The following is a 25,503-nucleotide window of genomic DNA, read 5'->3' as shown; positions in this document are numbered from 1 at the left end:
ATACAATCAACAGGGACCCAAAGCCAGCTCTGTTGGGATTGGGGACAGACTCCTGGCCTACTGAATTCCATTCTATCCTAACACACATATTTATAGCAGCTAAACTTGCTATAACCAGGAGTTGGAAGCAAGTGGTACCACCTTCCACTTCTTAATAGTAGACTTCACTGTGCTTCTAGGCATTGATAAAGTCTTTGACTTTTTTGTATCCATCTCCTGATTTGTACCTGTTCACATTTCCCAGATATCTTTTGACAGTGCCTTGCCACCCATTCGTTGATTGTTTTGCCTCAGTTGCACTACCAGGGATTCAAATGCTCCAGGAAAGCTATTTTCATGATAAGCTAATCAAAATTACCACAGTTAATCACAGTTGAAAGTCAAATGGCTTTGTGTGCCACCGAGAAGGTGATTAGCTACACTTGATTGAGTTTACAAGTAATTTTTAGGACGGGAGTGATCCTTTTTTCCAATTCTGTGACTCTTTTTTTATTTTTTTATGATATTTTGGTGTTGTATCTTTCACTTGGATGTTATAAGGTTGCATAAAGATAAATACAGCTGGAAAAAAACAAAAACGGTGCCTGTTTTCATATAGGGCTGCAAAGCAACAAAGTGTGATTATTTTAAAAGGGAGGGGGGTGAGTCTTTTCTTTACCCACTGTATATATGTCAAAGTAAGCATGTAACTGTTTAAATATATGTTGTTAATGGTAAAATAGAAGTATAACGGTACCAGTATACATGAAACAATTACAGTTAGAATTTAAATGGCTGCTCCAGTGAAACAGAAATTTCTTCACGTGGCCCCCTTTTTAGTGGGACTGTGTCCTTGTTGCTGTAATTTTCCTTGTAGCCAGTACCTGCTATTTGTTTTCCAAAATAGTCATAAGGTTTACATTATATTCATAAATCAAAATATTATCCAAAGCATAATGAAAAACTGTGAGTATTTTGTGTGTATTAAAAATTCACTTTTAGTTCTAATTTGCCATTAATCAGCATGCACATTATGCACTTCAAAATCCATATTAATTAGTGTTTTTTTTAGCTTAAATTTGTAATGTGAACATTTTTTAATGCACGAAAGACTCCATATTGAGACAATTTATTAATGTTTATTCATAAATTGAAAAGAAAATAGGCTTATATTTTGTTTTATGTAAATGCCCATTTGTTTTGTATTATACATTATACATTCTTAGTTATTCATGCTTTTGCTTTTCAAAAAATATATAAGAGGGATGAGGGTGGGCAGGTCTCTTTTTTAAGGTTATCAAAGTTGATGTTTCTCTTGCCTCTCTCCTGTCACATTCCTTGCTGTTTCAAGCAATTTTTTATTGACTTTTTGGAAAATCTGCTTTATTCAAGTCCTATGTGTACAGGAAATACACCCATACATAAATATTTTTGTACAGTCCTGTTCTTCCCTGTGGATCATCTTCACATATTGGCTATTTTCACATAAAAAGTGATGGGAAAATGTTAGAACAAGTGTCTATTTAAAAAAAAAAAAAAAATTCTGATGGAAGTGAAAAATTCTGCTGAAAGTGGTTTATAAGTGTTCTGTGACATAGAAAGGTATGGATGCTTGCTGTGAGTGGTTACAGGTTGATAGAGTGTATCACTTAGTTCTATAGCCTACTATTGTTTTTTTAGGGAAATGTTACTGTTAATAATTATATACTGTACAGTGTGGTTATCTATAGGTTCTCTTCACATTAAATGCTTGTTTTGAGAACATATAATAAGATAAATATATCCAAAAATATAAAGAAATGTATTTGCAAAGACAAATTAAATCCCTGACTTTTTTATTTTGTGTTGGAGTGGTAGAGGTCGTAATTCAGTATTTTTAGTGCAATCCCTAGATTTTAAAAGATTTTGAATATTAAAATGAGCCTTGTTGTCATGACTGCTAAACCCGATGAACATTTGTTAGTGTAAAATAGAAAAGGCAATGCTGAAAATAAATGCTTTTGTCTTAGGCTTGTATAGGCTTCCTCTGGAATAACAGTGAAACAAATGCCATTCCTTGTCAATCACTTCATTATAAAGCTGACAGCTTGCAGTTAGATGGAGAATTAGGTGTGTGGCTAGGGTCCGGTAAACCTAATTGTTGATAAATAAAAGAAAATTCCCCAGCATGATGGAAATGAGAAAAAGTAACTGGATGCACTATGTTTTGTTTTCCATCTATCAACCTTAATTTCTAAGTTGGTGACTGGCAGCTAAGACTGAGTTTTAACCCTGAAGTTCTTCAGAGAAAATGTTTATGCTGCAGAAATCACACATTTACATGGCCTCAAGGCCAGATGAAGATACAACATTTTTTTTATAGGCAAACATAGAAATGTATTGTCTATAACAATAATATATTGTTAATCGGTTAAAAAAAAAAAAAAAAAAAAAAAACATTTGTTTATTATCCAACATAGTATATTAAAAGGCTGATGTAATCTTTAGAATTTTAACACAAATAGTTTTCTTGTGGAAAAAATAAATGCACATTTTTTTGAAGGAAAAAATTTGCATTTATTATTTATTTTCCTATGAACCTGCAAAGCCTTGCAACTGCAATCAGAAAATTGTGGGTGCTATGAAGGGCTTTTGCAAATTCTGTGTGTAAGCTGTCTGCTCTTATTTTGTATGAGCGGGCAGTTACACACTGCCAATAAGACTCATTGAACTACCTAGAGTGCTCAACAGTGCCTTGGTAGTTCATTGAGAACTACAAGCCGGCAGCTGTAAAGGCAGTCAGTACTTGTAGTTTTCCCATTTACAGAACACTGTGAATGAATGATGCAGGCGGGTGGACGGAGCACCGCTTGGCCTCATTTTTTTAAATTGTGGTAGAAAAAGGTCCCCTGCTCACTGTTAAAATAAGAAATCATGGGGGGTGGCGGCCGGTGTATCTGTAACATGTTACAATGTACACCCTAAATATGGGTGTAATATGTTACAAAAGGTGAACTTATCCTTTAGGAAATTAAAGTTCCACAGTCCAAATATACAGGTCTTACCACCCAGGAGAGAGTTCAAGGTTCAAAACTTTCCTGGGCTTCAGATAACCCAAGCAACTCTCACCTACGCAAACAACATACTCCCGCACCTTCCTTTATAAACTGCCAGAATTTATACACATTGTAAAGAAAAAAAGAAGGGGAAAAAATAAGCTGTCTACAAATAACTAACAATAGCAGCCAGCACAACAAAGTATCAATCTGTGTGTGAATAAACATAGTGGTAAAGTGCGCTAAATATGATAAACGTGAACACCTGCTACTCAAACATGTATTGATAGCAGAGAGTCACTGTGGTGCATACAACAACTATACAATATAAATCAAATATTGTCATTCAATAAAATATATAGTGAACAGTGACACATTTACATATGAAAAAAAGTGCTAGTGCATAGTTTTTATATAGTCCATAAAGTGTTTCCTCTTGCCACTGCCACACTAATTGCCCAGTAAAACAAAACAACAAATGTATTTCTTGATTCACGGACCGGTTCACCTACCGTTCCCTGTGGCAGGCAAAATATCCGACCGCGGCGATGGGATGTGTAGCACGCGATATGCTGGCTGTGGCGCGCTGCTCTCCTGAGTCTCCTCAGAGTGACTGACTCCACCCCCCGGGAGCAGGGAGTTTGAGCACGTAACCGCGACGTCACCTGACAGACTGACAATCAGTCAATAGTGATTCAGCGGGCGGAAACTCGGACAGCCATTGTTTTGGTTAATATACAGACAGTACAGTACTTAACTTGGGGGGGGGGGCACACAGTAAAATTGGGAGGGACATGGCCTCCTCAGGCCCTACCCTGGTGACGCCATTGGTTTACAATACATTACAACAGTGCTGTCCACATGATGAATATGCTGATGTGTTTTGACCCCTACAGTCGTGGTCTTCTTCAGGAGATTTCATACATTCAGATGAGGGAAAAGTAAAAATGTGTCCTATACCCAGAGTTTTTTTTTAAAAAGGATAAGAAAAGTAGATTCAGTGATCCCTAAGCTTCCATGTATCCCCCTCGCATCCAATGAGTGGGCCCCAACTTCAAGGGGCTTGCAAGGAGCCGCGCTCTGGACCCTGAGAGTGAGAAGGGGGCTAGGCACCTTTGCTAGTGAAAAAGCTTTTGTAGGTGACTTGGCACTGTTGCCAATACTAATGTATTTGAAGTGGAGCCATATTTGGTGCTCCAAAAATTCCTTGTATATATCAGCAGCTCTCCCAGGAGAGCTGCTGATGTACATTGTTAAAGGTGGCTTCCAGATTATGATAAGCGCTGACCTTGACAACCACCAGCCAGGGTTGTCAGGAAGAGGCCCTTGTCCCCATCAACATGGGTACAAGGTGCTTTGGGGTTGGGGCGCAGCACCCACCCCCCATGTTGAGAACATGGCCCGGTATGGTTCAGGGGGGGCACTTGCTCACCCCTCTATCCTAACCTGCATGCTCGCATAAGGGTCTGATATGGCTTTTGGGGGGGGACCCCACTCCATTTTTTTTATATTTCTTTCTTAATTTGGTGCTTAGAAAGAATTCACATTTAGTTGACATATTTCATGGCTTACCTAGTCCACAAAAGAATTAATAGAGCACTTAAATTCAGCATTGGAGCAGGATTTTTTTTTGGGGGGGGGTTCTTTCCCCTCACCCATTATACTTTCTACTCAAGGACTTGCATGTGTGCACAACCAAATACTTTTGTATGCAACTATATTTAATACAGATTTGAAAGGGTATGAATAGTTTACACTTAGAAAATATGTATTTATAGTCTGCAAAAATCTAACATAAAACAAAAAAGAATCACATTTTGATTGCAACAGTAGTATAAAGAATTGTTATATTAATGTACCTGGGCAAAAAATAACTGAAAGGCATGAAAAGAATGCTCCAGCATTTGACAATGTAGTTAGACGGGCCCTGCTCAAACGAGCTTACAAGCTACAAGGGTAGGACACTAAAAATTAGACACATTAACCACTTCAATACCCGCCCATTGTCATTTGACGTCCATAGATGGGATCTCCCATCCTGGGTGGACATCAAATGACGTCCTGGGCTTTGCAGGTGGATATCTGAATGATGCCTGCAGCTAGAGGCATCATCCATATATCCTTTTGTTCTGCCGGCGATTCTGCGCAACATAAGAATGATCATAGCGGCGGTTCCGCCGCTTGATCGTTCTTACAGGCCGCGGGAGGGGACATCCCCCCCTCCCGCCGCCATCTGGTGCTTCTCCGGGCTCTCCCGTGCCATCGGGGGCCCGGAGAAAGAATCGTCCGGCGCTCACAGGAAGCATAGAGATGACTGGTGACCAGATGGTCACCAGTCATCTCTATGACCGTCGGAGGACCCGGGCGCGATGTGATGAGGTCACGCCCGGGTCCCCGTAAGTAAACAAAGCCGCGATTGCGGCTTGTAAGCATCAGTATTCATGAGATCGTGAATTTTTTTTCACCGATCTCATGGTTTACAGCCTGGAGGAGAGATGCAGGGTCTTATTGACCCCGCATCTCTCCATAAAGAGGACCTGTCACACACATTTCCTATTACAAGGGATGTTTACATTCCTTGTAATAGGAATAAAAGTAAAAAATAAAAAATTTGAAAAGAAGTGTAAAAAAAGAAAAAAATAAGTAAAAAAATAAATAAAAGAATAAAAAATTAAATTAAAACGCCCCTGTCCCCGGTAGCTTGCGCAGTAGCGAACGCACACGTAAGTCCCGCTGACCAGTGGCGGCTGGTGGTCAAAATTTTAGGGGGGGCGCAAAACAGAACTGGCCCCCTGCACTTGCTCTCCCCCCCAAGGCAGGCTCTTGCACTACATAGTAGTTGGCAGATCTATAGGAAATTGCACAGACTGTATTGCATATAGTCTGATGAAAAAGGGGATTGGACAGCGTACGGTCAGCTTTAGGACAATACCAACTGCTTTTATATAGGAAAGAGGAGGGATAGCCACAATATACACAACCAGCAGGAAGGGGTGTGAAGGGATGGATGGACAGGTAGGGGAGTGAATAGATGGGTGGGAGAATGGGTGGGTGGATGATGAGGTGGATGGATAGGGTGGGTGGATGAAAGGGGTGGAATGGATGGGATGGGTGGATGAATGGGGTGGGGTGGGTGGATGAATGGGGTGGGGTGGGTGGAATGGATGGGATGGATGGATGAATGGGGTGGGATGGGATGGGTGGATGAATGGGGTGGGGTGGGTGGAATGGATGGATGGGTGGGGTGAGTGGAATAGGATGGGTGGATGAATGGGGTGGAGTGGGGTGGGTGGGTGGATGAATGGGGTGGAATGGATAGGATGGGTGGGGTGGGTGGATGGATGGGATGGGTGGATGAATGGTGTGGGATGGATGGGATGGGTGGATGAATGGTGTGGGGTGGGGTGGATGAATGGGGTGGAATGGATGGGATGGGTGGATGAATGGTGTGGGATGGATGGGATGGGTGGATGGGTGGGGTGGGTGGAATTGATGGATGGGTGGGGTGGATGAATGGGGTGGGTGGAATGGATGGGATGGGTGGGGTGGATGAATGGGGTGGGTGGATGAATGGGATGGGTGGGTGAGATGGATGGGGTGGGGTGGGTGGAATGGATGGATGGGTGGGGTGGATGAATGGGGTGGGTGGATGAATGGGATGGGATGGGTGGATGAATGGGGTGGGGTGGGTGGAATGGATGGATGGGTGGGGTGAGTGGAATAGGATGGGTGGATGAATGGGGTGGAGTGGGGTGGGTGGGTGGATGAATGGGGTGGAATGGATAGGATGGGTGGGGTGGGTGGATGGATGGGATGGGTGGATGAATGGTGTGGGATGGATGGGATGGGTGGATGAATGGTGTGGGGTGGGGTGGATGAATGGGGTGGAATGGATGGGATGGGTGGATGAATGGTGTGGGATGGATGGGATGGGTGGATGGGTGGGGTGGGTGGAATTGATGGATGGGTGGGGTGGATGAATGGGGTGGGTGGAATGGATGGGATGGGTGGGGTGGATGAATGGGGTGGGTGGATGAATGGGATGGGTGGGTGAGATGGATGGGGTGGGGTGGGTGGAATGGATGGATGGGTGGGGTGGATGAATGGGGTGGGTGGATGAATGGGATGGGTGGGTGGGTGAGATGGATGGGGTGGGGTGGGTGGAATGGATGGATGGGTGGGGTGGATGGGTGGGGTGGATGGATGGATGGATGAATGGATGGAATGGATATGATGGAGCAATGAAGGAGATATTTAATGATCAGGAGGAGAATGTAGATCTGCCTGATCCAGCACAGATCAGTGTACAGTGAAGGAAGCTTGTCTTCTCCTCCTCCTGTCTTCCCAGCACAATGTCACCATGCCATCCAGTTTGATCTGATCCCCCTGCCAAGGAGAACCTCTAATCTCTGCTCTCAGACTGGGAGCAAATTTAGCTGGATGAGAGGAGAGGAGACGACAGCCTGAACAACTATTCTAACATTATCCACTACGTCCCAGGCTGCCCCTCCCCCTACCTGCCACACATATAACACTAGCAGCCCCATCCAGATTACTGTCCCCAGGAAATGTGCTAAAAGCTTCTCAGCCCTTCACTGCACTCCCCCCCTTCTACCCCCCCAGATCCACTACACAAAGTACACAGGAAACTGCTGCACGTCCTGAGAGCACAACTCTCTGCCTAATTACCTGCCAGCAGCTTCAGTGAGCTGTCCCGACCCCTGGCCGAATTCTCTCATGTTCAGACTAGCCAGGATGAGTCACACAGAAAACCGGAAGTGATTGGTTGGTCTGATAAAAGCACCGCCCTAAGTCCTATGGACCAGCCAATCACTAACCACCAACAGGACACATCCAGCACAGAGTGGTTGTGCGAGCGTGGAGCTTTGCGCTCCATGGGCAGTATAAAAGCCAGCCGATAGATTTGCTTGCGGCTTGCCAAATCTCACGATTTCGATGACATCATGCTTCCCACAGCACCTCTGTGGCCGGCGCTCCGCCCCCCCACACACACACACTTAAAGGGACATGTTATATTAAAAAAAAAAAAAAAATGTCATTTTTTTTTTTATTATTTTTTTTTTCATTTTTTTTTTTTTTTTTGATGAGTAGCTTTGGGGGGCGGCGCCCCCGCGCCCCCTATGGACGGGCCGCCACTGCCGCTGACATATGTGAACGCCATTAAAACCACATATGTGAGGTATCGCCGCGTGCGTTAGAGTGCCAGCAACAAATCTAGAACTAGATCCCCTCTGTAAATCTAAACTGGTAACCTGTAAAAAAAAATTAAAGCGTTGCCTATGGAGATTTTTAAGTACCAAAGTTTGGCGCCATTCCATGAGTATGCGCAAATTTAAAGCGTGACATGTTAGGTATCTATTTACTCGGTGTAACATAATCTTTCACATTATACAAAAAAATTGGGCTAACTTTACTGCTTTGTTATTTTTTCAATTCATGAAACAATTTTTTTCCCAAAAAAGGGCGTTTGAAAAATTATTGCGTGAATACCGTGCAAGATAAAACGTTGCAATGACTGTTGTTTTATTCCCTAGGGTGTCTGATAAAAAAACATATATAATATTTGGGGGTTCTGCGTAATTTTCTAGCAAAAGAATGATGATTTTTACATGTAGGAGAGAAGTGCCAGAATAGGCTCGGTAATGAGGTGTGTATAAAAGCCCGGTATTGAAGTGGTTAAAAATCACATTAGAAAAGCAGGGATACAAATCAAGCTAATAACAACCATGACAAACCTTTTTGGTTATCAGAAGTTATCATTTTAAAAGCAGATTATCTTTAAACAATATACCACATTTTTAAGGCTATTATATAATGCTCAAAACATTATTTCCATGTGCAATTCCAGTGTTTCTAGAAAGAATAATGATTTGGACGGTCTCTGTTGTCTAGAAACTATAGTGAATTTGATTTTGGAAGTATTTTGTCCCAAGCGCTATAGTGAATTCCATTTTCATGCTAATTATCGCAATTTGGCTATTTTGAGACTATTTATTTGCACATTCACATATTTTATGGAGTTGAGTTTAGGAGCTTTCATAAAAAAATGCATAAAGCTCCTAAACCCGAGTTTAGAAACGATAGTGTACATGAGCCCTAACTTATGTGTTATTTTTGACATACCTTTGACAACCATACCAGCTATAGAGCTGTCAATCAGTATCACTGATTTTTCATGAGTCACGCATCTTTTCTATCAACTTCAATGTTTTGCTATACATTTTTCTAAGCAGATGTCCAGTTTGGGAAAAACTACCCAAACAAAAAAGTCTGATCAGGAGGCAAAGTAAGATCAAGCCAAGTGTGTATCAGTATACTTCAAAAATGTATTAATGCACTTTTGTAGCTGTTGGCTGGAAAGTTTATTTTTATGGCGGCAAGATATAAAAGTATTATTGTCTTTCAAACATCTGGGGAAAAGCATGTAGTTCTGTAAGTTTCCTCTGAAAAAGCAGAGTGTAAATCTGTTTAGAAGCAGAGTGCTAGTTTCATGTTAATGTCTGTGTGTATTAATGCAGTGTCACATTTGCTGTAGACCTTTGGAAAAATTGCTACTTGACAGGCAAAATCTGTCATGATTTCTGCTTCCCACTGGCAAATGGCCTTTTAAAAATCTATTATTAAAGTTTGTTAATGTTTTATGTATTTAAAATGTTTCTCTCTGACACATTAAGATGTGCAAAATTGCTGCTCATACATCTTATGCCACTTGATTTGTTTCAACAACGGCAATGAAAAGCTCTCGTGTATCCTTAATCACACACAGAAAACACAGAGGTTATATGAGCGTGGTCAAGACAATATTTAGAGTGTTATTAAACCCTTCAAGTTAAAAAATATATATATATTGCAGCAGACATCAACACTTACAATGTTTTTGGGTGCCTTTCTTTTTAACCACTTAAAGCGGAGGTTCACCCAAAAAATAAATTTTTAACATTACATTCAGCCGAGTTGTCATAATGACAATCGGCTGTTTTTGTTTTTTTATCCCCGTACATACCGTATTTTCACCGCCGCTTCCGGGTATGTCTTCTGTGGGACTGGGCGTTCCTAATTGATTGACAGGCTTCCGACCGTCGCATACTGCGCGTCACGAGTTGCCGAAAGAAGCCGAACGTCGGTGCGCAGGCGCCGTATAGAGCCGCACCGACGTTCGGCTTCTTTCGGCAACTCGTGACGCGCTGTATGCGACGGTCGGAAGTCTGTCAATCAGATAGGAACGCCCAGTCCCGCAGATGACATACCCGGAAGTGGCGGTGAAAATACGGTATGTATGGGGATAAAATTAAAAAAAAACAGCCGATTGTCATTATGACAACTCGACTGAATGTAATGTTAAAAAAAAAATTTGGGGTGAACCCCCACTTTAAGGATCGAGCCTCTTTCTGAGATTTGGTGTTTACAAGTTAAAACATTTTTTTTTTGCTAGAAAATTACTTTGAACCCCAAACATTATATATACATTTTCTTCTAACACCCTGGAGAATAAATCGACGGTTGTTACAATACTTTTTGTCACACCATATTTGTGCAGCGGTCTTACAAGCGCATTTTTTTTTATAAAAAAAAAACACTTTTTTGAATTACAAAATAGACAACAGTAAAGTTAGCCCAATTTTTTTATATTGTGAAAAATAATGTTACGCCTAGTAAATTTATACCCAACATGTCTCGCTTCAAAGTTGCTTGTGGAATGGCGGCAAGCTTTTACCCTTAAAAATCACCATAGGCGACGTTTGAAAAATTCTACAGGTTGCATGTTTTGAGTTACAGAGGAGGTCTAGGGCTAGAATTATTGCTCTCTCTACCAATGGTGGCGATACCTCACATATGTGGTTGAACACAGTTTTCCTTTGTGGGCGCTGCTCATGTACAGTAGGTGAACCTGATATTGTGTCAATCTCGCTCCCTTTCTCAGCGAGATTGACCACCTACGAGCCCCATCGCGGGAGCCAGCGCCGTCATAGAAGCGACGGGAGATCCGACTTGGATTCCTGCCAATTCTACACGTGTGCGGCGTTAGTTATGAATCCTGAGGGGGAAGACCCCGCCGGATTTTAAATAAAAATTCGGCATGGGTTCCCCCCTCAGGAGCATACCGGGCCCTTGGGTCTGTTATGGGTTGTAAGGAGAACCCCCCCTACGCTGAAAAAATGGCGTAGGGGGTCCCCCTACAATCCATACCAGACCCGTATCCAAAGCACGCTACCCGGCCGGCCAGGAAGGGAGTGGGGACGAGCGAGCGCCCCCCCCCCCTCCTGAGCCGTACCAGGCTGCATGCCCTCAACATGGGGGGGTTGGGTGCTCTGGGCCAGGGGGGGGCCTCAGAGCCTCAGATGTACCCCATATCCATTCACTTAGGGTGGGGGGCCGGTATCTGGGGGCCCCCTTATTAAAGGGGGCTCCCAGATTCCGATAAGCCTCCCGCCCGCATACCCCGACAACCAACGGCCAGGGTTGTCGGGAAGGGGCCCTGTCCTCATCAACATGGGGACAGGGTGCTCTGAGGTGGGGGGGCCGCAGTGCGCCCCCCTGCCCCAGAGCACCCAACCCCCCCATGTTGAGGGCATGCAGCCTGGTACGGCTCAGGAGGGGGGGGGGGCGCTCGCTCGTCCCCACTCCCTTCCTGGCCGGCCGGGTAGCGTGCTTTGGATACGGGTCTGGTATGGATTGTAGGGGGACCCCCTACGCCGTTTTTTCGGCGTAGGGGGGTTCTCCTTACAACCCATAACAGACCCAAGGGCCCGGTATGCTCCTGAGGGGGGAACCCATGCCGAATTTGTATTTAAAATCCGGCGGGGACTTCCCCCTCAGGATTCATAACAAATGCCGCACACGTGTAGAATTGGCGGGAATCCAAGTCGGATCTCCCGTCGCTTCTATGACGCGCTTGCTGGGATGTGCTGTCACTATTCCAGTGAGGGCGAGATGTCGGCGAGATCTCGGCACCATGTCGCCGAGAATCAGCGCGATGCTGTCGTGCTACAAACACAATATCACAAATACCTACTGTATGCGTTTGCTTCTGCGCGTGAGCTTGCCAGGACGGGGTGCTTTAAAAAAAGAAATCTTATTTATTTTATTTTTTAATTTTGACACTGTTTTTTTTTTTTAATGGGTCACTGTTATACCTATTACAAGGCATGTAAACGTGCCTTGTTATTAAAAAAAAGCATGACAGGTCCTTTTAAATATGATATCTGGGGTCAAAAAGACCTCAGATCACATATGTAGACTAAAATTAAAAATAAATAAATGTAATGTCATTCTAAAAAAAATGGCCCTCTAAGAGCATTGGGCAGAAGTAATGTTTTGGGCTTCCGCCCTGCAGTGGTATGAAAATGGCCCACTCATCTCCAGGCCACTGACATGAGAGGATCTGATCACCTCCGCCACTGCCGATGGCTCCGGAAAGCGGCGAAAGGCACCGGAGAGGGATGGAAAGGGGGCCCCTCTCCCACCACCGATAAAAGTGATCTTGCGGCGTATCCGCAAAGTAACTAAGGCCTCATTCACATGGGCACCATCAGTTTAGCCACATTAAAAATGTATCAGTTGTTATCTGTTGCTTCACCCATCTTCCGTTCAGTTAATCTCCATTTTCTGCTGCTTTCTGTTCCATTAACATCCCAAAATTAACCCGTTTACATCCATTTTTACATCTGTTTTTGCATCCGTTTCGATCCGTTTACAGCAGTTTCTGTGGCTTTGATGAAATTACCCAGAAATAATTTCTCCTCCCATGTTGCATTGCAGTTTTCAGTGAGTGACTTGTCCTTGCTGTGTCCTTCATTTGTCCTTGTGTGTGCTATCTGCTTTGTGCGATGAATTCCAAAAAAAATTGGAACAGTGTGACATTGTTTGTCATATTTGCCTATATGTGGTGAAAGGAGAGCAGGAAAAAGCAGATTGTGACTAGGAGTTGCTCCTGGGAGACATCTCTGACCGTTGTTCTCCTTGGGTATTGACTTCCAAAGTACTTTCTATTGTCCAACTACTGCTTGGGTCATAGGTTGAGTTCACAATTATTTCTTCAAAACGGATCTTAACTGATCAGACGTTCATCGACATTGTCAGTTAACATCAGTTAATAATCGTTTTCATGGATCTCGACGTAACCTTGTATGTAAAAAAAACTGTAAATCGAAGGTTAACAGATGGTAGCGGATGGTCATCCGTTTGCCCATAGGAATGCATTGTCTGTTGACAGATGGAAGAAAAACAGATAGACGGTCCATTCGTGTGAAAGGGGCCTTACTCTTGTGTGAGATTATTAATCCTCTTCTTTGCTAAAAAGTAGAAAATTCCCTGAAAACATAAAAAGTCCATGTTTTTTTTCATATTAGGAGCCTGTTGTTCAATTCTAGAAAACAGAAGAAACCTAAAAGCAATACAGTTAATATTTAGCGGTTAACATTTATTAACCTTAGTAATTAAACCTTAAAAATAAAATGTTAATATGTGTAAACCATTTAAACCAATTTTGAGATGTAACTGAGTTTCACTTACACATTTTGGGCTGATTTAAAAAGTAGTGAATGTTCACTTAGCCAAGTGAATATGCCAAAACAGTTCACATGCAACATGAAATCATATACAAATATATCTTCTTTTCCAATTTCCCCAGCACATGACGATTATTGAAACGTTAACATGGCTTCACCCTATTCACTAAGTTAAAACTTTCACTACTAATTATGTAACTCAACCCCATTATCTATTAATTTATTAGCATTAATATGCTGCATTCATGTGTAATGGTTTTCTTTTCCCCTTTTAGGAAACAGAGGATGTTATAACAGCAAAAAAGCCACATGTGGAAAGCATATTGTCTAAGGGTTATCAGCTGCATACAGAGAAATCTGTGTCCTATCCTGTAAAGGTAAATGTCCAATATCAATATTATACTGTTATTGATTTCATTTTTAGAATGTAATGTTCACATGGACCAGCCTGAGCTTCACGGAGCAATCATCTTTACATGTCATAGCCATGGCCCCAATTGTAATTCCATTACACCTCATGACTAATTTTCTTACATCACAGAGACTTTCTTTACAAGTACACCTGTGTATAATGTCTTAAAGGGAATCTAATATATACATTACCAGTCAAAAGTTTTAGAACACGGTGAGCGGTGTTATTGGAGGAGAGAAGAGGTTCCTCCCGTGCAAATGTCCCCGCTCATCAAGTTTGCCAGGTATTCTGCATTACTGTTTGGGATTAGCTATGGCAGTTCATGATATGCATATTTAAAGCCAAAAGCTGAAGAAGAAAGAAGGATTGAGGCGGAAGAGAAAAAGAAAGAAAGAAGAAGAAGCTGCACGCATTGCAAGGGAGTTGGCAGAGCAAGAAGCTGCCATTCTGAAATTAGTCTTTTCTTTTTTTGTGATTAGAGAATTAGTCTTCTGGGCATTCTTCAAAACATAGCTATTCTGACCATCTTCTAAATCATTTTAAAATGTTTTTGAGGACTGGTTTGTACATTTGAAATACAGTGCCTTGTGAAAGTATTCGGCCCCCTTGAACTTTGCGACCTTTTGCCACATTTCAGGCTTCAAACATAAAGATATAAAACTGTAATTTTTTTTAAGAATCAACAATAAGTGGGACACAATCATGAAGTGGAACGAAATTTATTGGATATTTCAAACTTTTTTAACAAATAAAAAACTGAAAAATTGGGCGTGCATAATTATTCAGCCCCTTAAGTTAATACTTTGTAGCGCCACCTTTTGCTGCGATTACAGCTGTAAGTCGCTTGGGGTATGTCTCTATCAGTTTTGCACATCGAGAGACTGAAATTTTTGCCCATTCTCCCTTCCAAAACAGCTCGAGCTCAGTGAGGTTGGATGGAGAGCGTTTTGAACAGCAGTTTTCAGTTCTTTCCACAGATTCTCGATTGGATTCAGGTCTGGACTTTGACTTGGCCATTCTAACACCTGGATATGTTTATTTGTGAACCATTCCATTGTAGATTTTGCTTTATGTTTTGGATCATTGTCTTGTTGGAAGACAAATCTCCGTCCCAGTCTCAGGTCTTTTGCAGACTCCATCAGGTTTGTATTTGGCTCCATCCATCTTCCCATCAATTTTAACCATCTCCCCTGTCCCTGCTGAAGAAAAGCAGGCCCAAACCATGATGCTGTCACCACCATGTTTGACAGTGGGGATGGTGTGTTCAGGGTGATGAGCTGTGTTGCTTTTACGCCAAACATAACGTTTTGCATTGTTGCCAAAAAGTTCAATTTTGGTTTCATCTGACCAGAGCACCTTCTTCCACATGTTTGGTGTGTCTCCCAGGTGGCTTGTGGCAAACTTTAAACGACACTTTTTATTGATTTCTTTTAGAAATGGCTTTCTTCTTGCCACTCTTCCATAAAGGCCAGATTTGTGCAGTATACAACTGATTGTTGTCCTATGGACAGAGTCTCCCACCTCAGCTGTAGATCTCTGCAGTTCATCCAGAGTGATCATGGGCCTCTTGGCTGCATCTCTGATCAGTCTTCTCCTTGTATGAGCTGAAAGTTTAGAGGGACGGCCAGGTCTTCGTAGATTTGCAGTGGTCTGATACTCCCATTTCAATATTATCGCTTGCACAGTGCCCCTTGGGATGTTTAAAGCTTGGGAAATCTTTTTGTATCCAAATCTGGCTTTAAACTTCTCCACAACAGTATCTCGGACCTGCCTGGTGTGTTCCTTGTTCTTCATGATGCTCTCTGCGCTTTAAACGGACCTCTGAGGCTATCACAGTGCAGGTGCATTTATACGGAGACTTGATTACACACAGGTGGATTCTATTTATCATCATTAGTAATTTAGGTCAACATTGGATCATTCAGAGATCCTCACTGAACTTCTGGAGAGAGTTTGCTGCACTGAAAGTAAATGGGCTGAATAACTTTGCACGCCCAATTTTTGAGTTTTTTATTTGTTAAAAAAGTTTGAAATATCCAATAAATTTTGTTCCACTTCATGATTGTGTCCCACTTGTTATTGATTCTTCAAAAAAAATTACAGTTTTATATCTTTATGTTTGAATCCTGAAATGTGGCAAAAGGTCACAAAGTTCAAGGGGGCCGAATACTTTCGCAAGGCACTGTATATGTATGATAACAGTATATTTAATAACACAAAACAATAAAAGCTGGAACTTTTCATGATCGTTAAAAAAGTTTTAGAATACCACCTTTCTTTTAGTTTTTATAGGAATTTAAGCAGTTCAAATCCAGTTAATAACCTAAAATGGCACAGAGATATGCAGAAAATGCCAGAGGTTACAGTAAATGGAAGCACATTAAGCAGTGAATGTTCATGCAGCCAGTTCATACAGTTCGCCTAACTTTTGTTGATTAGTTAAAAACCCTCTGTTTGTAAAAAGGCTAAAATAATAATACTGCATTTTCTGAAGCATTAACTGGACAATATTGCACTGCAAGAAGTAGTATATTATTTTCATAAAAAGGCAATTAACAAAAGAAGACAGATTCACCATTGTAATTCTTAAAGGTTTGTGCATTTCCTACATTTGCAAGAACGTCAAGGTGTTAGTAAATAGTTTCCCCAAAACAAATTTGTGATTTAATTTTTCATCTCCAATTATTTATTTGCTCTAATTTGTCAATGTCATCATCATGCCATACATATTCATCACACTGTGTTAATGTGTCCAAAATGTTGTTTCTGTACATAGCTAATAATTAATTATTACATATGCTCTCTAACTACTTGAAAATGCACAGTGGGGTTGAAGTACTAAAGAAGTATAGACTGTTCATCTAGCAAAGTGAAAGCTCACTTGTTTGCAAAATTATTATTTTTTAAATTACTTTTTTTGCCCCAGAATAAATGTCTTATTCACTTTTAGTAAATCAACTCCTATGGCTCTACATTACTGCTTCTTGTATTCTGCAAGTCATTATATTCTGTCTTACCTGAATAAAAATGGCAGCCATTATATAAGACTAACTAAGCTTAATGCCCAATTGAACATTCAGTTTAAATTAGCTCAATACATTCCAGGTGAACTAAAACGCTGCTGTACGAAGTTTGTTTCTTTTCCTTAACCAGTTCATGGCCACTCACTGTGCAGATCACGTACCTAGTACATGATCCAACACTTCTGAGTCTGGGGCATGCATGCAGTGACCCACTCCCGCTGTGATTAGACGCAGGAGCTGATCTCCGGGTACCGGAGGCTCGATGTCCACCAGAACCCACCGATCATTAGGCAGAGAGCCAGAGCGGTGATCTGCCTATGTAAACAAGGCATGTCACTATTCTGTCAGTAAGGATAACTGTCTCTGTGGATTAATGCTATGATTAAGCACTAATTTATAGTGCGAAACGCGTCAGTTGTTTTACTCCTGTGTTGTGTGCTGTGACTTGTAGTGCATTTTCCTTTTTTAAATAAAGACAACCATCAAGTTTTTTTGGAGTGTGGCTGTCCATATTTTCTTTTTCCATTTGTGGATTAATGATTGGGCTGCTAAATCCATTTTGGATACGAAGGAGGCACTATATCTTCTACCGAGGGTACTGCGCACTCTGGTTCTATACATAGTACCTAAGATCCACAAAAATAGGACTAATCCCCCAGGTCGACCCATCATCAGTGGGATAGGGTCGCTGTATTCCAGAGTGCGGGAATACCTTGATATATTTTTCCAACCCATGGTCACACAGGGAAGATCGTATCTTAAAGACAACAGAGAGCTCATTAAATCCCTATCCTCCATAGTTGTCACCGTAGATACATGGTTGATGACAGTTGATATTGAATCATTATATACCAACATTAAACAGAAGGATGCCATTATAGCAGTAACTATGGCACTTAAGGAGGAATCTACACTCCAAGTGGCCCAAATTAACTTCTTGGTTGATGGACTCAAACAAGCTATGGGCAATAATTACTTTTGGGCTCAGGGAAAATTCTATAATCAAATCAACGGTGTCGCAATGGGGGCTCGTTATGCCCCCAGTTTAGCAAACCTGGTCCTAAATAAGTGGGAAGGTGAAACGATATACAAAGATAGCAATAGGTCTTTGATTTATTATAAGAGATACATTGATGACGTTATTTTGTTGTGCGAGGGGTCCCAGTCGACATTAGAACTCTTTTTATTTAATATGAATATTATTCAATATGGCCTTAGATTCACAGCAGAGTCCAGCCTGACCTCCACCAACTACTTAGATTTGACGCTAGTCAAAAAGGGTAACCATGTGGGCAAGAAGACTTTCTTCAAAACAACGGACAGAAATGGATTTGTGCCCACTACAAGTTGCCATCACACCAAGTGGTTAGGAGCCATACCCAAAGGACAATATATACGCATTCGCCGTAATTGTGACCAACTAACCGATTTTGATCAGCAGGCAAATATGCTGACTGAGAGGTTCATTGAAAAAGGTTACCCTCAGCCAGTATTAGTGAACACCAAAAATAAAGTTTTCAATATGGATAGGAAAACATTGCTGGTTTCCAGAAAGAGATCCCCCCATCACGGAGAAGTGGCGTTCCTTTCGGGATTCCATAGACAATATAAAAGTGTGGAGAAAATGTTTAAAAGATTCTGGCCTATCTTGCTCAAGGATACTGATCTGGTTAAGGTTTTACCACCAAAACCTAAATTCATCTACAGAAGGGCTCCGGGTTTGAGGAAGATGATAGCGCCTAATGTACCAGATCCCCCGAAAAAAACACTAATATTTTTAAATGGGTCTAGATTTCACTATTGCATGCATTGCATATCCTGTAAGACCACAAATAGACATGGGAAAAAAATCAGTAAATTTAAGTCCAATGTGACCCAACAAGAATTTACCATCAAGCCGCACATTACCTGTCACTCCAAGTATGTCACCTATGTACTGGAATGTCCCTGTTCCTTCCAGTATGTAGATAGGACCACAAGAGAGCTGAGGGTCAGGATAAATGAGCATGTGGCCAATATTATTAAAGGTTTCCCCAACCAAAGCGTTTCGAGGCACTTTGCCTTATGCGATGATAAGAACCCTCGTAAATTACCTTTTTATGGCATAGATAGGACCACCAGTCATTGGGGAGGTACTGAACTTAAAAAAGCTATATCCCAGAATGAGACCCAGTGGCTGTATCATTTAAGAACCATGCAGCCGTTGGGCCTCAATATTGAACTTGACTTAAATTGTTTCATAACCAATGAATAGACTATTCTGGCTGTATAGGGAGCCCCATGTGGTTCTTTTCATGATTTTATTATATTATATTATTAATATTATTTTAGAATGATTAATTTTAATTTGATATATTAATCTGTTTTTGTAAACCATTTGTGTAATTTAATGTAAGCTACACTAATGTATTATTATGTTTTTATAGCTGGGCTAATAATTTGATATGCAACCTGGTATATGACATTATATAGATTGCATTAGAATTTGCTATGGAGTAGTGTTTTGGCTGTTGGAACCAGGACAGAGGCTGACGTCAGTCTAATTCCCTCCCCTTAGCTGATTGAGGGACACATTTAAGCCTGTCCAGTGCGTGGCTAGGTACGCTTCCTGATGACGTGGTAACAAAATGTACGTCGAGGCGGTACCTGGTCACGCACAGCTACGTTACTTCCGGTCCCGCTGGCTCAACATTCTCAGAGGTGGAACGCACGCCAGCCTCTACAGCAAAGGGGCCATATCTCCACTAAATTAAGACGCCATTCAGCCTCAGTACCAGGTCCAGGGCACAGACACAAGTAAGCAGCCACTTGGCACCCTGTTTTTAACTTTAATTTGAAATAAAACGGAATTATACTATTGCAGTCTTTCTTTTATCCTATATATCGCTATTGGAGCCTGTTTGAACTCTATGGCCCGGATTCAGATACATTTGCGTATCTTTCGGCGGGCGTAGCGTATCTCAGATACACTACGCCGCCGTAACTTACAGCGGCAGGTCCTGTATTCAGAAAGAATTTGCGCTGTAAGTTACGGTGGCGTAGTGTAACTGGGCCGGCGTAAGCCCGCCTAATTCAAATGTGGAGGAGGTGGGCATGTTTTATGTTAATGAATCGGCGTATCTACCTTATTTGCATATTCTATGCGTAAATCTCCGGAAGCGCCAACTAGCAGCCAGCGTAAATATGCAACTAATATACGACGGCGTCAGTCGTATCTTAGCCAAATTTCGGCGTATCTTGCTTTCTGAATACAGAAAGAAGATACGCCGGCGCATGATAGAATTTACGCGGCGTATCAATAGATACGCCAACGTAAATCGTTTCTGAATCCGGGCCAATATGATTAACATTGCAGGATAGTTTTTGCAAAAGCTGGTATTTTTTGCACCAAATAAGCTTTGTTCTTGTGCATTACTGTAAAACAGATTTTTGCATATATTCCTGGAAATGTAATGCTTTACATAATAATGTATGATGCATAAATATTATAAACTACCTATTTAAAAGTTTAGTGCGGAGTTGAGAAATTAGAAAAACTTTTCTTTGTGCAAAATGTGATACATCATTGGTTTAATTTGTACAAGGCTCAGAGCTATGTTTTCATACCTTGGCAAAAAAAGTTTTTCATTTTTGCTCTTCTGTGCATTGTGCCAGTGCAGATGGGTAGTTATTGCAAATATAAAACATGAAAGACTGTGTTGTCATCAGTAAGAGCTGTAGCAGATTTATACTGTACATATGGCAAAATAAGTCATGGGAACAATATCATTATCAACTATAAAGAACATAGTCTATCTATCTATCTATCTATCTATCTATCTATCTATCTATCTATCTATCTATCTATCTATCTATCTATCTATCTATCACCTCTCATCCTTTTCCAATCATACAAATATACATGCACACCAAAAAGCAAGTTTCATTTAGAAAAATTGGTTTATTCACCTACAACATCTCTCTATTACTGTTATTTTTTATACACATTGGGGCAAATCCACAAAAACGTAGCCTAACTTAACTTTTACCATTTAAGTTACACTGGCGGAAAATTTCTACCTAAGTGCCCGATCCACAAAGCACTTACCTAGAAATTTTCGGCCGTGTAACTTAAATGTCTCCGGCGCAAGGCGGTCCTCTTCTGCAGGGGGCGATGACAATTTAAATGAGGCGCGCTCCCGTGCCGGCCGTACTGCGCATGCTCGTGACGTCATTTTCCCGACGGGCAGTGCGCGAAATTACGTTACGCCGGGCTTTGTGGATTGCGACGGGACAATAAAGTTGCGTCGGGTAAAAAAAAAGTTACGCGCCGAAAAATAAAATTCAAAATTTTAAAAAAATAGCGGCAATCGAAAAAAAAGGTCTGTTTTTACAAGGTGTAACTAGTTTACACTTTGTAAAAGCATCCCTAATTTTACGTATGCAAACGTAAACTTACGCCGCAAAAACAAAGCTGAAAAGCTTTGTGGATCTCCATAAGTCCTCATTTGCATACGCAAAGCGGCATTTCAACACGAAATGCCCCCAGCGGCGGATGCGGTACTGCATCCTAAGATCTGACAGTGTAAGTGTCTTACAGATGTCAGATCTTCTGCCTATCTTTGGAAAACTGCTTCTGAGGATCAGTTCCAAAGATAGGCACAGGGATACACAGGCTGAACAGCAGTTCCGCCTGCGTATCCCTTTTGAGGATTTGGCCCATTGTGTGCCAAAGTTGGCAAACTAAAGTTAGAAAAGTATTCAATTCCAAGACATGGAAGAAAGTGAGTGATTGTTCTTTTTTTGTTTTATAACATAAATCATGTGTGCTTCTGCTGTATTATCTTCTAGCTAGGTGACCTTGAGCTAGTTACTTCAGCTCCCTAAAAGAGACCTTTTAAAATAATGAATTGCTCATAGCAATTCAAAGTTCACAGAAAAGAATAAATATGGCATGTGCATTTAAAAGTCAGACTAGCCAATTTCAAGTTTGTCTCTATTGAGTAAAATAAAAATATTCTTTTTGTTTTTATGATTTTATTTAAAGATTTTTTTTATATATATTGACATCTAAATGCCTGCTTCTAAAAAGGCATTGTGAATTTTTGTAGCCTCTCTTTGTTCTCCTGAGCCTAGGAGGAAATAAATTGCCATCTAACAATGAGCTATGACAGTTTGGTATACTGTACACTTCAGTCCCAAGTGACTGGTATACTAAAACAACAAGGTAGAGCTGTTTGAAGATTCATGTGTAAATCATTTGAAATAAATGTCTTTGCTTTTTTCCAGATAAAGTTATAGTGTTATATACTCTGTACTTGTAGACTTTTGCTTACAGAATCCTGAAGTGGTTTATTTGGTACCTGTTCACATGTAAAGGAAGAATTGCAAATACACCTCTAAATGAGAGCAAGAACTGACTTCTAAATGAATGAGATTTCAAGTGGTCATGGCCTAAACATGCATGCTAACTGTACAACGTATATCCATAATAGCATGTATGGTGAAACAGTGCAGCGCAAACAAAATAAAAGGCAATAACAGTAAGAATAATATTGTCACAAGTCCATAAGTGATCATAGAAAGTGAACAAAAAAAATATTAAAAATATTAAAAATATTAATAATCAAGAGTCCAATCGGTGATTGTGTGAAAAAGAAATCCAGATGAATTTCATAAACGGTGCAGATTCCAATCAAGTGACCAAAGAAAGATCCTCCACCAAGAAAAAACAGATGGCCTCTCACTTCAATCATTCGACCCTCAAGGAGTCACATAGCGTGGTATACAATCAAGAATCCTGAATCTGGCAGACAGCAGATCAATAGACAGCTCCGGATGTCAATCACAGGCTCAGAAAGATATATAGTGTGGGACTCAGAACCGAGTGCAGGTACACAGGCAAGTAACGCTAACAAGCGTGTGCAGCATACGATAGAAGCGGTGATCGCGGGTGACGTCAGCATGTAACTCCTCCCCCTCGTACATTACGTCCCACGGGCGGGACTTCATCAGCATCGGGTATGGATATAGTGAAGGCGCCCCGCAATTGAGCATATATACCATGCTGGGACGTTGTTATGGCAACCACCATAAACGAATCAATCAAGTAACGGCCCGCATCGTATGCTCATAATAGCTAGAGCACAAAGCCACAAAGGGCCAGGCTCAGTACCAATTCAATAAATCAAGGATAAACACGCCCAACAATCTGGCCACTGACCGGACGTGAAGAACCTTGTAAATATATGGATTTAATTAATATTAAAAATATAAAAAAATATATATGACAAAATATAAAAAATAAAGGTAAAGGAGAGATATTCTCCATGATACACAAAACTGCATTTAACATGCCAATAGTGTGATCAACCACAAAATAGAAATTGATAAAAAGGTCAGATATCCAAATATGCCACATAAACCTGAAGCATATAGGAAAAAAGACGTCAGCTGCGATCACCCCTTCATAAAATTATAAATACAACAACTTCAATATATATATATAAAATACATATAAGAAATACATATAAAAGTACAGTATATACAAAAAACTGACATAATAGAATAGTATCAAAAATAATAATAGGATCACCTATTCGAAATAAAGCAATTCAAATCAAACTCAACATTTAACCCTGCTGGCGAGGTAACTTTGGTGTCATAAATCCAATAGGATTCACGGCGACTGAAATGTCGAATATAATGTCCACCTCGCCAATGCCTTGAGACTTTTTCTATTCCCCAGAATTTCAGGCTTTTAGGATCTCGTTGATGGTGAGTCCTGAAGTGTTTGGAGACACTGTGGGTTTTTATACCTCTCTAGATGTTGCTAACATGCTCACCTACCCTTATGTGAAGCGCACAAGAGGTGTGCGCTCCACATATTGGAGGCCACATCCACATTCAAGCATGTAAATGACACCCACTGTAGTACATGTAATCAACTGTTTGATGGGGTATTCAGTCTGTGTAACAGTGGAACAAAAGGATTTCCGCTTTTTAATATTGGCTTTAGCATGCTTACAAGTCGCACAGCGACCACAAGCATAAAAGCCAGACAAAAAATTTAAAAGTTTTGGTTGAGCCAAAGTAGGTGGGTCCACCAATCCAGGGGCCAAACAGTCCCTAAGAGAAGGGGCCTTCCTATAGATGAATTGAGGACGGTCAGGGAGGGCCGGACCCAAGACTCTATCACCCTTTAGAATGGGCCAATGTTTGGTCATAATTATTTCGAATTTCTTATGCTAGATGTTGTAGTCCAACACCATTTTATAATTGCTAACCATTTCCTCACCCAAAATATGGGGTTTATCTGCTATGATAATATTCCTTTCAATAGCCCTCACTTTCTCAATTTCCTGTGAGATGGAAGGTCGAGAGTAGCCCTTAGAGGTGAACCTAGTCGCCAGCTCTTGCGACTGTAACAAGAAGTCAGACTCAAGTGTACAATTTCTGCGGAGCCTGACAAATTGTCCTCTAGGAATGTTACACAACCACAACTTGTGATGACAGCTAGTAAGTGGAATGTAACCATTCCGATCAGTTACTTTGAAATGGTTTCTGGTATGTAATGTAGATTCTCTTTTGAATATTTCTAAATCAAGAAAAGTGACTTGCTCATGGGAAACTGTCCAGGTAAGGATGATATTCCTATTGTTGTTATTGAGTCTATTCATAAACTCCTGGAGGGTGGACATATCGCCCTCCCAAATCATTATGAAGTCATTGATGTATCTCCTATAACAAAGGAGCTGGGGTGGTCTCTCATGGAAAACAACATCCTGCTCCCAGTGAGCAATGAATAAATTGGCCACACTGGGTGCAAAATGGGCCCCCATAGCAATGCCGCATCGTTGCAAATAAAAATCTATATCGAACCAACAATAATTTTTTAAAAGGCAAAATCTAAGGCTCTCCAATAGAAATTGTACATGATCGTTACTAAGATCAGTGGATTCTAATGCCCAAAGGACAGAAGAAAGTGCCGCTTCATGACCAATGATCGTGTACAAAGACCCTACATCTGCTGTGACCAAAATGGTATTTGGTGTGCAGGAAATAGAGTCCGAAATCTGGATGATCTGCTTAGTGTCACGAAGATAAGCTGGCAATTTGCATACCAAAGGTTGCAGAAAAAAATCCAGATATTGGCCTAGGCGTGAAGTAACTGAATCTATGCAATTTACGATCGGACGACCAAGTGGCCGTTCTGCATCTTTGTGTAACTTCGATAGGAAATATATGTGTCATGATCTGTGTCATGGCTTTGGTCACCTGCTGGTGGCACTGTTTCTCCCAGTAACAGGGGTGCAGTTCTGGTGTCCACCAGCGGGTGTCTCCCATGGGATGACTCCTCTCAATTAAAGTGAACTGCTACAGGTATATAATCCCGCCCTTCACTACAGGTCAGTGCTTCAGTATTTTGCTTGTCAGCCTGTTCCCTGCTTGATCTGATAGCTGTAGCCAACCTGTTCCTGATTTGCTCCCTGCCCTGGACTCTGGTTCTCCCCTTTGTCGCTTATTGACCCCGGCTTGTACTTTTG

At 41.2% G+C, this 25,503-nt stretch overlaps 1 protein-coding gene and 1 pseudogene across 1 annotated transcript in view; both read left to right on the top strand.

The window, feature by feature from the left end:
- Positions 1-25,503, top strand: part of DMD (dystrophin) — a 2,981,380-nt gene that overhangs the window by 1,894,165 nt on the left and 1,061,712 nt on the right. The window contains exon 49 of the mRNA XM_040336499.1: positions 13,819-13,920. Within this exon, the coding sequence (XP_040192433.1) occupies positions 13,819-13,920 (102 nt within the window). The remainder of the gene's footprint in view (positions 1-13,818; positions 13,921-25,503) is intronic.
- On the top strand, positions 14,138-14,468 carry LOC120928734 (annotated as a pseudogene).

Source organism: Rana temporaria, chromosome 2, assembly GCF_905171775.1.
Source record: "Rana temporaria chromosome 2, aRanTem1.1, whole genome shotgun sequence".
NCBI classification, from domain to species: Eukaryota; Metazoa; Chordata; class Amphibia; order Anura; family Ranidae; genus Rana; species Rana temporaria.
The sequence above is the reverse complement of the archived record's forward strand: the minus strand, read 5'-3'. Positions and strand labels throughout refer to the sequence as shown.